This window comes from Argopecten irradians, chromosome 16, assembly GCF_041381155.1.
Source record: "Argopecten irradians isolate NY chromosome 16, Ai_NY, whole genome shotgun sequence".
NCBI lineage: Eukaryota > Metazoa > Mollusca > Bivalvia > Pectinida > Pectinidae > Argopecten > Argopecten irradians.
Genome location: NC_091149.1, coordinates 9,510,102 through 9,524,852, shown reverse-complemented (window position 1 = coordinate 9,524,852; position 14,751 = coordinate 9,510,102). Strand labels below are relative to the sequence as shown.

At 32.8% G+C, this 14,751-nt stretch overlaps 2 protein-coding genes across 2 annotated transcripts in view; one reads left to right on the top strand and one right to left on the bottom strand.

Moving 5' to 3' along the window:
- Window positions 1-5,662, top strand: LOC138311005 (protein CNPPD1-like). The gene is made up of 5 exons (XM_069252431.1): window positions 1-147; window positions 660-788; window positions 2,158-2,219; window positions 2,740-2,857; window positions 3,483-5,662. Exons 1-5 carry the CDS (start codon window positions 37-39, stop codon window positions 4,173-4,175), a joined length of 1,113 nt encoding a protein of 370 aa, XP_069108532.1. The 5' UTR covers window positions 1-36; the 3' UTR covers window positions 4,176-5,662.
- Window positions 5,663-6,765: 1,103 nt separating this feature from the next.
- LOC138310990 (tyrosine-protein phosphatase non-receptor type 23-like) overlaps window positions 6,766-14,751 on the bottom strand; it is a 39,015-nt gene continuing 31,029 nt past the window's right edge. The window contains 5 exon segments of the mRNA XM_069252404.1: window positions 6,766-12,143; window positions 12,697-12,896; window positions 13,423-13,527; window positions 13,929-13,981; window positions 14,379-14,507. Coding sequence (XP_069108505.1) covers window positions 11,431-12,143; window positions 12,697-12,896; window positions 13,423-13,527; window positions 13,929-13,981; window positions 14,379-14,507 — 1,200 coding nt within the window. The 3' untranslated portion in view covers window positions 6,766-11,430.

The window sequence follows — 14,751 nt, the reverse complement described above, 5'->3', positions numbered from 1 at the left end:
ATTGTTATTTTTTTTCAATGTTTCAGACAAGCTTGTATGTCACCATGCTCAGTAATGATGAGTATGCTGTATGTCAAACGTTTGAAGACCCGGAACCCTGCCTACCTACAACAGATTTCCTCTTCTGACCTCTTCCTGATATCTGTGGTAAGCGTACCTGTAAATTTTCCTGCCTTAGGTAGGAGCTGACCGAAAATGAAAACAAAAAGTTGAAATTTCATGTTTGGAATTAAAAAAAAAATTAATCTTCAGTTTGCTCCGTCTTGTGTAAGATTTCTAAAACCCCAACCTATTTTATTTCTTCATATTTTATTTTTTAATTTAATTATTTAAATGCTGCCCATTTTTTTGCATTGTTTTAGATGTGAAAAAAAAATTATCACAATTTATGTTATAATCATTTGCCATATTGGAGAAAGGTCGCCAAACTCCAGTTTGACAGTGACCTCTGACAGCCAAAGGAATCAATCATCAGTATTTTGGTAACAAGGACAAAACTTCCACTATTACATAGAGCCACAACACAAAACACTGCACTCCTTCAAAACATGCATTCACAAGTGCTGTCCTTATATGACTCTGGCTGTTAATAGGATGTGTATCTAATACCCAACCATTAATGATGTTTACCGTATGTTGTGTGTCTTTTGTGTTCGTAGATGATGGCTTCTAAGTTTTTGTACGATGAGGGGATCGACGACGAAGTCTTTAATGACGAGTGGGCCGCCTCAGCTGATTTAGAAACGGAAGAAGTAAATGAAATGGAGCGACAATTCCTCTCCGCGATTGTAAGTTGGCAAACAAATAGGTTTAACATGAAATGGTGTTGTGCTTCAATCTCTTTTGTCAATTGACAAAGGTAATGAGGGTTTTGATATCCTAAAATAATGTGGGTAAAGTACAATTAATTTACAATCAATTAGTTTAACCATCAGGTGATTATGATGTCATCATTTGGCATGCATTCATGATTTCATGATCACCAAAAGGTGGAACTAATTGACGATGAATTGTACGATACCCATATCATTTTAGGATCTCGAAAAAACCCATATAAGGACAACACCAGGAAAAATCAAATATCAAAATTATTATTTTAAAATTTGCCTGTTTTAATATTGATGATAGGTGTAGTATTAATGGTAAACTTATTTTTGGATTCAACAAAATTTTCAAACATAGAAGGAAGAGATGGATAGAGGCAGGTTATTCATTGATCCTGCACTCCTCCACTGGATACCTGAGGGTATGCAGGGTGATCGGGGAAAGGTAAAAATCAAATGGTGATGACAATCACAACAGCTTCAGAGTGATGACTTTTGTAGTTTTATTTTCTGTTGATCGGTTTCGCCTGTGTAAAGCGTTTCTTCAGGACCTGTCATCACCTTTAAACTTTCAAACTTGTTTTACAGTAAAACATTAAAACTTGTAGAGGAAACATTTAATGTTTAACAGTAAAACATTAAAACTTGTATCCGAAACATTTAATGTTTTACAGTTAAACATTAAAACTTGTATCCAAAACATTTAATGTTTTACATTAAAACAAAACTTACAAACAGTAAAACAGTAAAACGTTAAAACTTGTATCCGAAACATTTAATGTTTTACAGTAAAACATTAAAACTTGTATCCGAAACATTTAATGTTTTACAGTAAAACATTAAAACTTGTATCCGAAACATTTAATGTTTTACAGTAAAACATTAAAACTTGTACCCGAAACATTTAATGTTTTACAGTAAAACATTAAAACTTGTATCCGAAACATTTAATGTTTTACAGTAAAACATTAAAACTTGTATCCGAAACATTTAATGTTTTACAGTAAAACATTAAAACTTGTATCCGAAACATTTAATGTTTTACAGTAAAACATTAAAACTTGTATCGGAAACATTTAATGTTTTACAGTAAAACGTTAAAACTTGTATCCGGAACATTTAATGTTTTACAGTAAAACATTGAAACTTGTATCAGAAACATTTAATGTTTCACAGTAAGACATTAAAACTTGTAACAGAAACATTTAATGCTTTACAGTAAAACATTAAAACTTGTATCCGGAACATTTAATGTTTCACAGTAAAACGTTAAAACTTGTCTCTCTTTTTTTTTAAACATTTAATGAACAAGAGAAAATTTTGGTCATTACAGGACTGGCAACTGTTCATCAGACCAAAAGAATTCTACGACATCCTTCATGACCTGGAAAGACGGTTGGTATCTTTAATGAATTAGGTTGACTGTAAATAGAGGATCTTACATGAGTGGCTAGGCGATAGGCAATTTAATCAATAACTATAAAAGTTATCAAGTTCAATAACTTGATATGCCACGAGTCTTTAGGCGAGTAGCATGTCTTCAAATTATTTAAAGAGTTTGATACATTTCATATCATGACATGGTCACAAGTGTAAGATTCTATTTATCAAATGATGTTTCTTACTGAGACAATCATATATAGATTATGACGTCAAAACTAGATGTGACGTCATAATAGTGTTATCACACTTGTGTTTTACGATATTCATGACATGGCAGTATCACATGGCTGGACAGGCCAGTTATGTGATAAACCAAATTTCTTTCTAATATAAAAATTTACCGATATAGCTTCAGTTTTATAATTATAGAATCTATAACAATGACCTTGACCTCAACAAATCCTATATAATTGATTTAATTCTCTTGAATTGATGGATCATTGTTGGAAGTTAAATGACCTTTGTGTTACAGAATCGCCCTGCAACAAGCCAGACAGCGCGGATGGTTTACATACACAGATCTAATGGTGCTATCAGAAGATCCACAATTTGCCAAACTAGTGAACTTTATCAGTCAGGAAATCTCCAAGGTAAGCTACCTCTTTGTAAATGATAATAGGATCTTTTACAGATTTTGCTCTGGGTATAGAATCTTTCCATCCATTTAAATGCTGTAAACCTGGTTATTCATGCAGATCAAAATGTTTGCCATTTTTGACTTGAAATGAGAAAATATAATTTAATACTAATTTAAAAGGTATAAAATTTCCATAATCTAACTTTTGGGGTATATTTGTTTGTATGCTATTTCTCAATAATTTGCAGATTAAATTTTTTGGATAAAAACCATGTCCCGCAAAATTGTGAAAAGAACTAGCTAAGTGAATCACAAGGATAGAGAGATATGTCAATATTTTTTGAAAACTTTTAATGCAATACATCTTTCATAAGCAAGGAATTATGCATCAAAATTGATAAATGACATTATCAATGTTTGTAATGTATTCCATTACGTGAAGTTTTTGCTGAAAAATTACATTTAGTAGAGGTAATGTCTTTGTAATTAAGGAGGAGTTTTATTGAATGAATATTGTTTTGTCCCTAAAAATAATGCCAGTTAATCAATAGCCATTCTATAAAAATCTTGTTTTTGAGTTTGTTTTGACAAAATATGCAGGCAGAAAAATAATTAAAATTTAAATTTTTGTCCTACAGGTGGTTCTTGTCAGTTCAGTGGCCTACTTAGCTGGTGTGCTGACCATGGTTGGCTCGACCCTCCTAGTCAGTACCATGTCGACGGCAGTCATGGTCCACGGTCCAGCGATCTTGACCTATCCTCATCCAAGTCTTCCAGAATCGGTACCGAGATGTCTTCACGGCCAGTGTAATAAAACTGCTGAAATGCCAGTAGATACGGTCATCGTAGATTCTATCAGACGTGAAGAAATGGCCAAGACAACCGATCGGTGGAGTAGTGATGGGTTATCTGTGTTGAAGAATACAATTGATGGACTTCTCTCTCTCTTTACCATGGTTTCACTGAGAGAAACTTTCGTTAAACACTGTACCGGGAACAAGCCAAACCGTTTCCATCCATCTGACAACGGATACTCGACCAAAGGACTTCCGAACAAAACAGTGGCTGTCGATTACGGAAACTCTGGAAATGTTTTAGGTTCGGACATTCAGTCTGGTCTTAGTGGTTGTGCATCTTGTAGAAAAAGTGACAAGTCAAACGGAAACAAAGAGAACAGGAACTTACATCATGTGTTGGACAATGCTCGGTGTGTTGTGGATTACGAGGTGGTATACGAAGGCTTCAAGGATCTAATGCTGTATGATCGATTTTCAGACATATCACTGGGGTTCTCGACCAGCCTTAAATCTCCAGCATTATTACAAACTTGATAGTTCATAAAGGGTCAGCAAGAAAATATACGGGACTGCCATTTAACTTATAGATAATATATTTGATTGATACATGCATATGTAAACAGATTAGGGACATGCTGAGACAATCTCGTTTTGGCAAAACTTATGTTTTTTTTCAATTATATGCTTCCCTTTTAAATCATCAAAACCCATGAAGTTACAAAACAACCAGTTTTGGAAGCTTTGAAAAACAAAACCATAAGAATTAAAAACAAAATCATAGAATTAAAAAAGACCAGGTATTATCAAACAATGTTTGATATAATTACCTATATGTCTAAAAGATTAAGAACATTTGATGATTTATACAAGGATTGCACTCCATCTTAAAATACAAAATTGGAGAAAAGTTTCAAAAGTCATTTCTCAACTGGTTATGTTTTAACCTCTTCACCCCTGAAGACACATTTAGACTCTTCTAAATAAAAGAATAGACCAGTCCATTATGAAATTTCAGGGGTGGATAAGTTTAACAATGACATGAATTATTTTTTGTTTCAAGAAGTTTTTACTGCAGAAAATAATCAAAGTAATGGAAAGGAACGTTATTGTGTCAGATATTGGAAAGTAAAAACACTTTTTTATGAAAAAAGACATTGAAGTAATTTTAATAGCTGTTACAAAAATGTATAGCTAGTTAATTAATAAGTTTATTCATTTGAATTTCAGTTTGCTAGACAGTTCAGCATATATCCTAATGAGTTCTTAAACTGATATATTATATAAACAGTATTTATTTTATTATAATTAGTTTATATATATGATCAAACTTTCACATTTATCGTTTTGGTACATATACATAAGGGTAGAGGGAAAATTATATTTAAATGACACAAATATTTAAAGTGGACTCTTGATAAACCGGTACCGGACATCTGCATTCTCAGTCAATATTCAAATCAATTCATTTCCCTAATTGTTAGTAATTATAAACCAGCTTTCTTTCGCAGCTACTTATTTGCGATTTCCATTTCAAAACAAGTTTGTGATGATTAAAATTTGCGGATTTTGTAAAAGGACTGTGACTTAAAATGAAAGTGTCAAATTAATCCTGTCTATTTAGGACTTGTCACCAAAAATTGGTCCATACATGCATCAAACCATACCTGTGATTGTACTCAAATGCTAATAATATTTTGTGACTGAACTCCAGGAAAACTTTGTATTGTTTATCTACTGAATTTGTTTTATATGTATGCATGATTGAATTTTGATTTAAAGTAATTTAGGTCGAGATAATTTTACTAGCCAAATATCTAAATATCATTGAAATCATATTAAATATATTTTAGTTTAAGCAATAATAATTAAAGAGATATATTTTTCTGATGTGACTGACTGATTTAGAAATTTTCCTATTAAATTCTAAAGTTAATATTTTTAAATGAAATCCATTTTGTAACAAGATTGAGTAATTGTCATAATAAATAAATAAAAATAAATTATTTCAGCATCAACGTGAAGTTTTCTTGTTATCATTATATATACCTGGTAATGTAGAGAAATTTATCCCTGGTCAACACTAGACATTATATATACCTCTTGGCTAGAGAGAACTTCTCTAAGGCTCGATTGAATGTGCGTCAGACCAGAGCCTAACTCAATTTGCCTCTCATTCTTCTGCTTCTAGAATATAACTTCTGGACATTTGATTTGTAGCTCTTCTGTTTCTGGATGCTCTTCCATCAATAAGGTGGAAGATCTTCTGAGAAGACTTCTCCTCTTAGAAGAGTAGAAATCAAGTTGAGCTCACTAATCCAGAGATCCTGTGTTCTATCCTGGAAGGGGAGATCTAAATGTAACACTGGTCAACCCTAGTCATAATATACCTCTCAGATAATGAGAACTTCTCTTTAACTCATTTGGATGTGGGTTGGACCAGAAATCCAGAGATCCTGTGTTCTTATTACCTGGAAGGGGAGATAACACTGGTCAACACTAGCCACAATCTTTACCTTGATCTGTTGAGTGTCAAACTATATAAATAATCCAGAGATCTCCAAGTTTCTGGCTCTGGCACCTATGTAAGAACTTGGAAATAGATGAAGTACTTAACAATAGTTCCGAAGGAATCGTGATCCTCGGAAACTCAATCAATTAAGTGTCAGGCTAATTATCCAGAGGTTCCCGAGTTCAATACCTTGTTGATCTGATCAAGGCAGTGATAAAATTTACATGAAATGGTCAAAAAATAATGGTCATTGCGCATGCATGTATTGATGACATCATGTCATTATCTGGCACATATGAGATATCTCTTTCCTAGCAATAGCAAGATAATCCTATTCAGTATATGTGATACGTTAAACCAACTTTCTTTCTACTAAATTTGCGTTTTCCATATCAAAACAAGTTTGCGAAGATTAACATTCACAGATTTAAAAATTAATTGAACATTCTGGTCAATATAAATGACGTAGATATTAATTCACAATAATAAACTTTAACGCGATTACTGAGATCGCAAAAGAAATTTAGTTTACAGTATAATACAGGAGATACAACTCTAGTTATATATATAAATATATGCTGTTTATGGTACACAACATCAACGTAACAAATAGTACTTGGGATTTAAATAAATTTTATTTAATTTGAGGTTACATCATTATATCACAATGCAGTGTTTTTCATAATATGCATACAACACATCATATTTAGATAGAAGTACAAGTAAACAATATTGAACCATGAACATATGCCTGATCAGTTATCAGACTCCAATACAGTTATATATATATAGAAACTAGGAATGATAAAATATGCCACGTTTTTGTTCAATCAATTTTTTGTGAAATATATATACAGCTATATTATAATTTATATATTATAATATTACACTTTCAGTCTTGACCTGTATAAAGGTTATGTGTAGTTTGACTTGGTCACTGTTCCCTAATCCCACTTTCACAACCCAATGAAAACAAAGGGCAGAAACTCTCAAACAAAGGGAGATAATTATATTTATTGTTGAGAACCAAAATATTCTGGCCAACTTGATTTGCATTCAACATATATAAGTCATCGCGGAAAATCTTCCAGCTTATAGACAGAAGTGCTAGGAAAAGAGCTACCAATCAAGAGATTGAAGATAAATTTTAGAAGTAGACGATGGAAAAGCAATTTTTTGCTATAATAAAAACAAAAGAACAGTAATATGGCCATGGAAGGTCAGCTGTTTTAGCCACAGTTACAACCATTTTCGTGTCCCTCCATGAATCAATATATTACTGTACTTACATTAAATATCAAAGAAACACAATTTAACAAAGCATGACAATTTATTGACTCGTGCCCTATCCGGGCCTCGAACTCACAATCTACGGCACCCAATCGCCTAGCCAAACATACCGGCGCCTTCTACCACTGCGCCACATCCATGTACTTATATTACATTATAAACAGATAAAGCGGAGACAGTAAATAGATATGTAAAGTATCGTGAGGCACATGTTATTTATAAAACAAGGACTAGGGATCAGTAGCTGTAATTTTTTAACATATTAGAAATTTGTTGTGCTAAAAAATGCCCTTTGTGTAACAAAACTGTAAGCACCCAAGGTGCTGATAAATAGGGCTAATTCATAAAACAATATGATACCCGATTACGTTTGTGTGGGACTAGCATTTCCAGTGGTCATGGAACGTCACTCTTTTTAATCTTTCCGCTGAAATGAAAATTTAAGCAGGATGTTATCTTTTGATGTCATTCCATCACCAATAGAAAGTAGTCCCGCACAAACGTTATCAGGTATCAGGTTGTACTTGAATGAGTCCCGTTAGCTTTATCATAATACAATATTCTATACAGACATGTAAATAATAAAGTAGAATAATGCTGTATACAATATATAAATTTATATTCAAGAGTACGCTACACTGGTTATATGTAATTCATATCTCATAATTACTGTAAATATACATATATTAGCTGTAATCTTATTTCAGCGCTTTCTTTTGCCTAAAATTATACGCTAAAATATCATTGGGCTTAGTGAATCTTCTGTATGTTGTTTATAAAGCTGCAATTGTGATTATGGGGATTCATCATTGCATAAACATAAGTTTATCATCGATACTTTGCGCTAATACTTGATTGTGCTTAAATAAGTATGTTTACAGTATGTAAGTGCTCATCCTTAATACTCCTTGGCTTACAGCTAAACAGTCACCAGTGTACCAGAATTTAATCCTTTTGATCCACATCAAATTAAGGACCAAACTACCTGTCTCATCTATTATCACCACACAGAACCTTCAGTTTTACTATGAGATTGTCCAGAGGCACATATATTGACAGTGATTGTAACCCCTGGAATGTTGAGGATGGTCTAGGGATGGATATAACGACAGTGAGAGTAACCCCTGGAATGTTGAGAATGGTCCAGGGATGGATATAGCGACAGTAATAGTACATGTAACTACTTGAGTATCAAAGATGGTAAGCACTCAAAATAGCACTTTATAATTTATCAGAACTCTTAAAAGCACTTTCATCACTAAGTGTAGGCACATCACACAAACATCTAGTCTTTACTGCGAAAAAAAAAAACGTGACCGTATCTTCTCACCTTCAAACTGTGTACATCATAACCACATTGCACACATAATTTTGATATTTACTATCAAAAGATGCTATTACCAACTCTTAAAGCTGGAGAAACACAATTAGAACTAGAGAAGAAATAAGAATTATAACCTCAAATTTAATTCCATATATATATATATATATATATATACATACATAATTTTAACAACCTAGAAAAAAATAGTCGAAACATATTATTAAGTATTAAATCAATTCTTTCCTTGATTTTGGAAGATGAAAAATCAACAAACATCCATTTTCTGTTGATAAATGTCTAGTTTCAACTCACTCCCTAAAGTCAACCAAGAAAATAATGCATGAAAACACTGGCATTCAAGCTATAGTGAAATTGTTGATAGGTGACTCAATGATTTCTAACTCACTTATTTTCTACGCACTGCTCAATATCTTGAGAATTCAGGACAAATCATCATTAACAGTTTCTTGTTTTAAAACATTATTTGAATGCGCCATAACCACATTAACGGAAACTCAAACAGTATACAGTTTGTATTTAGCATAGTTACAAAAATTGCACCATTCCCCTAAATACTTGTAAGTATTGATACATGTTTTGTATAGATTAGAAATGTAACGTATAGTCTTAACCTGTGTTAAGAAATCATGCATTTTTTTGAAAAATATATTTGTAGATACAAATACAAGAATGTCGACCAAATCCCCATATATATTGACGAAATTATGACATTTGCATCATAAAGGCTTAGAATTAAAAGAAATAGGTCAAGAATTTATTTGTTACTCTAACAAAGAGCTTGTGATACAATTCTCAAATACCTGAAAACATAATTGACTCATGGGGACTGACTATCAATATTAAAGAAGAAAGGGTCCAATAGGCCCGAGTTGTTCACCTGATAAATGACTGTCCTAATTCATAATAAAGCCAAGATACATAATAATGATATTATGAAGTTGTTTAAATTTTTTTATCATATTTAGCCAAGATGGATTTAAATGAAGGTCAATCTCACTTAAATAATTGAGCAATCTTAACAGCTCTTCATCCAAATATGCTACTGCCCCAAGACCTCTTTGTTATAAATATTTGATATATATAAACAAGTTGTTTAAAATTTAAAGAAATATCTTACACATATATTTGACCCTTGTGACCTTGAATAAAGGTCAAGGTAATTCTTTTGAACAAACTTTGTAGTCGTTCATCCCAGTATATGCTACCAACCCAATATTAGGTCACTAGACCTTTCGTGAAGATATATATCGTTAAATGGAAAACTTAGCAACAAACAGACGGATGCCTCGCCCCTCACCTAATAAAGGTGAACTAAAAATAGTCAATCAAGGAGATAAGATAATGGTAAAATATATTATGCTGACGAATGATAACAATATTATGATATGGAGAATGAGACTTTATAAGATAGTTGTAAGATGTTGAATGAGATTTTATACTGAAAGCTGTAACCCTACCAAAATTTCTTATACTTGCTTAAAGCAAAAAATAAGAATACAGTATCTGTTTTCTGACAGAGTTTCACCATTCTATTCCACGTGTACTATTAAAAGTTGGCATCTTAGTTGATTTCAACATATTCATGACTAAGGTTAAGATTTTTTTTGGGTTTTTTTTTTGTAATTAATTTTCAAGAGTTATTTGTGAAACATATGAATTCAAACTTAAGCTCTCTCATGAAAGTGCGAAATATATTTGCAAAAGATTTAAATTCACACTCAAGCTCTCTCATGAAAGTACGTAATACGTTTGTAAAAGATTTAAATTCACACTTAAGCACTTTCAAGACATTAAGTGAAAACATATCTTGTGAAAATAAAGTGTTGAACCAAAGGTCTACTGATAAGCAATAACAAAGTCTCACATCAAAACACCATTAATTTGTACAACGTATAACACATATCACAGGAAGCTTGTCCATCAAACAAATTGTGTTCATCAAGTGTTCATTAGGTAAACTCTCAGAATATCTAGCCATGAACAGTCAACACGGATCTGTTTCAGAGATAGGGACATCCTAACTCTGATAATAGCTTGTTTAATAACAGGCATGTCGTCGTTCAGATGAAAAGATGGTATCCCTTTCATTGCAACAAATCCATGGTTTTTCTCTCATTTTGTTAAATGCAACATGCACAAATATTTTTGCTACATATTCAAATTTACATAAAACTTCTATACTCATAATTGGAAAAAAAAATTGAAATATATATTAGAGATACAATATTAAAGATACTGTGTCAGTGAAAAGATTATAATTCATAAATAAGTAATACATTTTTTGTATGTCACTTTACAGTGAAGAAAAGAAAATTTACAGCAAATAATCAGGTATCATGTCTTGAGTAAATTCTCATTGAAGCTTCTGATAACAAATACTGTATAGACTAGTCAATTATTTTTTGTGGGGATCGCATTTTGCGATTTCGCAGATCACTAAATTAAAAAAAAAACTTTTTTTTAAATCAAATCATCAAAATTTTGATCCGCAAAGATAAATGACTATATAATATTCTCCAATTCAACTGAACCCTAACATAACAAACTTTACATCAAACGCTCTGAAGATCAGTGTCATAATTAAAACTACATCACACAAACAATGACTGAAATGATATCAAATTTACAAACCAGATATTCCTTGTTTATTTTTTGTGGATCGTCCATAAAGGATCAAGAGAACTGAGGGGGTCAGAGGGGTCAGACGCCGCCGAATCCATTAACGAGGAATGACTCTGAGAAAAACTAGCTTTTGTCACTTTTTTCTTCCCAGTTGCAGCTCCTAGTGTGAATGTCTTTGGGTCCTGTAGGTCTGCGAGGGAGCCAGGAAGTGACCCTTCCTTACCTGTCAGGTGTTCAGAAGAACCACCTAAAGAGGCCACACCTGACCCCTGTCCTGACCCCACACCAGTATCACTTAACACAGTACCAGTACCTTCATTGCTTTTTAACGACATTTCTGAACTTGATCGGCTCATCACAATGCTTCTTGCTGGTGAATCCAAACCTGAACTTTTAATCACATTTTCATCCTTCAATTGAACTGGTTGGTCCAGTTCGGCTACGTGTTCAATCAACTGTGATGAGTCTGTGCGTTGAACCACGTCTGGCAGACTACTTAACAACGGTTTTGTATCCATTCCTTGACTGGCGCTTGACTCTTTGGTGAATTCTACTTTTTCATGTATTCCTTCTACAACGTTGTCGACACTCATGCCCATCTTGGCCATATTGCTCTGAAGTGTCTTAAAACTAAGGTTACCGAACACAACATCTTCCGTCGGAGTCCATTGATTTGTTTTCTCTCCTGGCTGTGGCAGCTTGTCCCCAAACGAGGCTTTGTGTACTAAGATTCCTCCTGAAATAGAATCAAAGTTGTCTTGTCAAGGACAAAAATATCTGGTACCAATATGAAATAATCCAAAGCATCACATCAATGTAGTGTTACATTTATGCAATGTAGAAAGTAGATCCTATTATAAATAATCATTCACTCCCTTGAGAGTGAGACAAGCTGAATCTAAAGCCTGGTACTTGACAGCTTAAGATTCTTACCCGTCAGATTATCTTGCACTCAAAGAGGAGACAGATTCTATGTTTAAAATTTACATATCAGTACTTTAAACTATTGATTGAAAATGTTCATAAAGAAATTTTGATTGAGTTTATAGGAAAAATGTCTGAAATTCAGGTTCTTTTACAAATCTTTTGTACTTCATAATACAAACATGAACTGAGAAATACATTGAAAGACATTCATATAAAATTTCATCTATAACCAGGTTAGTTTTCTTACAACAAAATATCAAGTTGTGCTTCTGAGTAACATCATCTACAAGTTTTCTGATTGTAGATTAAAAAAAACCAGATTTTAGAAAATATTTTATTATGTAACACTAAATAGAGCTTACGTTGTGCTAAGATGTCTTGAGCGTAGTACAACGTCGCCTCGTAACAGAACTTGAGCTGTGATTTTTCCCGGATGGCGTGTCGGCGACGGCGGAGCATCTTCTTGGCGACATCTTGTATGTTGATGATGCCACTCCCGTGGTCAATTTCTTGTCTGCTTGTGTAGATCATTAGAAAGGTTCCAGTCCTCCCTATACCAGTACTAAACACGGAAAAAGGGTTCAAATTACCGTAAAAATACTATGTTAGCGGTAGCTTTATTTTAGTGCTTTTCGCACTGTTTTTGAAGCGCTAATTCGCATTTGCACTAATATTTGACTGCACTAACATAAACATGTGTACTGTTTTTTCATGAAATTCAATAAAATGAAATATAGTGTTATAAGACATAAGCAAGAGGTCCATGGTCATTTATTTGACTACTGGCACAATAAAATGTGATCAAAGTATACTGCAGAGGATTTTTTTTTTTTTTTTAAATCAATGCGAAAGAATGAAATGGGCTAAAATATTTATCTTTTCTTAGGCAACAATTAAGCATTGTACACAAGGAACAAGGAACTCACCAGTAGAAGTTGTCTGATATATTTGACTATTGTTACCTTAAAAATAGGTCAAGGTCATTCAAGCAATGTGTGACCTTGAAAGTAGGAAGGCTAATGATGGTTGTATTGGTGAAAGTCAGAGTGCTAACACATCATCATACGATCCTGTTCTTCATACATTACCTGCAGTGAACTATGACAGGCTTCAGCAAGCTCCTCTGCTGTCGGTAAAAGCTATGAACCTCGGTGATGAACTGTAGAATGTGTGGTACCTTCTCCGGAAACCCACTGAAAGATTGAATATAAAATGTGTATTATCAAATATTAATGAAATCCTGTTTCAGGGTAGATACAATGTACGGCTACAGATGGCTTACAGGGAAATACTGGAAGGCCAGCTTTTTTTTTTAACTTTTTAAAGACACAGGTCTGCTGTATGCTGATAATGTTCTTTAACTTTATATTGGTTTGATAAAAATCAGACTCATTAACAATAGTTTTTAAGAAACCAATCCAATTGCAAAACCTTTAAGGCATATGTTGGTGACTTTAATAGTGCTGCCAGAAAAAGAAACAGCAAGGTTTTGTTATTGCAATTTTTCTTTACATGCGAGACAAAAATAACAATGCTGATACAATGTTTTACTTACGTAAATTTGTCTAATCATGGTTTCTATCGACAAACTTACCTGACTGGCCAGTTCTTATACTGTAGTTGTACAATAGTTCTACCTTGTCGTTTCTGAAAATATCAAATGATAATTATGCAAGCAACTTTAAATTATAATTTACATTATTTGAGTATAACCTCAATAGTAAATTAAACTTTTAACCTTCCGATAAACAGCACTTAAAGTATAATCACAGTACAACCTCATGAACTCAAAGTCAGTTTAAAACTTCAAATTTTATCTGAATACATCAAGTTGAGTTAAATACTTAAATATATAATAAAATTATAATAAAATTAGAACCAACAAAAACAACTTTTCCAATGTATTAAGAAACCAGTAAGAAAACTTTTTACTCTTTCATAGATTTTCAAAAACTCTTAACTGAATTTTCAAAGACTTGATCATTCTTCCAAGAGAAAAAGATTTTTTTTACAGTTAAAATGGCTGAGGTTGATATTGACCTACCTCAGGATTGTTAAGGTAAATAATTCGCTCTGTCCACAGCTGTTTGTCCTTGACACTTTGTAAGGTAATGGTCAGCGCACCCTGGTGAACTAAATCACCCTTCTGAAGGGGCCAGTACTCTGGAAATTTCTACAACATAACAAAACCAGTCAATGTAATATATACTCACATATATAAAACAAATTAATACCTCTGATGTTAATGCAACTTTAACAAGTTAACAAAATATTTCAATTTTAGAGTTTTCATTTATGACCAAAAATTTTCTGTACAATGTAAATTGTTAAAGATGGATTCCCTCATATTTTTCATAATCTGTGAACAGATTTCCGTTTTTTTTTTGTATTTTTCCTTGGTTGTAAAAGTCAGAAGA

Bases quoted from the DNA above. Each gene is read 5' to 3' on its own strand.
- LOC138311005 (XM_069252431.1), top strand. From the start codon at position 37: ATGTCACCATGCTCAGTAATGATGAGTATGCTGTATGTCAAACGTTTG. The intron at 148-659 runs GTAAGCGTACCT...TTGTGTTCGTAG, and splicing joins ACCTCTTCCTGATATCTGTG to ATGATGGCTTCTAAGTTTTT. The intron at 789-2,157 runs GTAAGTTGGCAA...TGGTCATTACAG, and splicing joins GACAATTCCTCTCCGCGATT to GACTGGCAACTGTTCATCAG.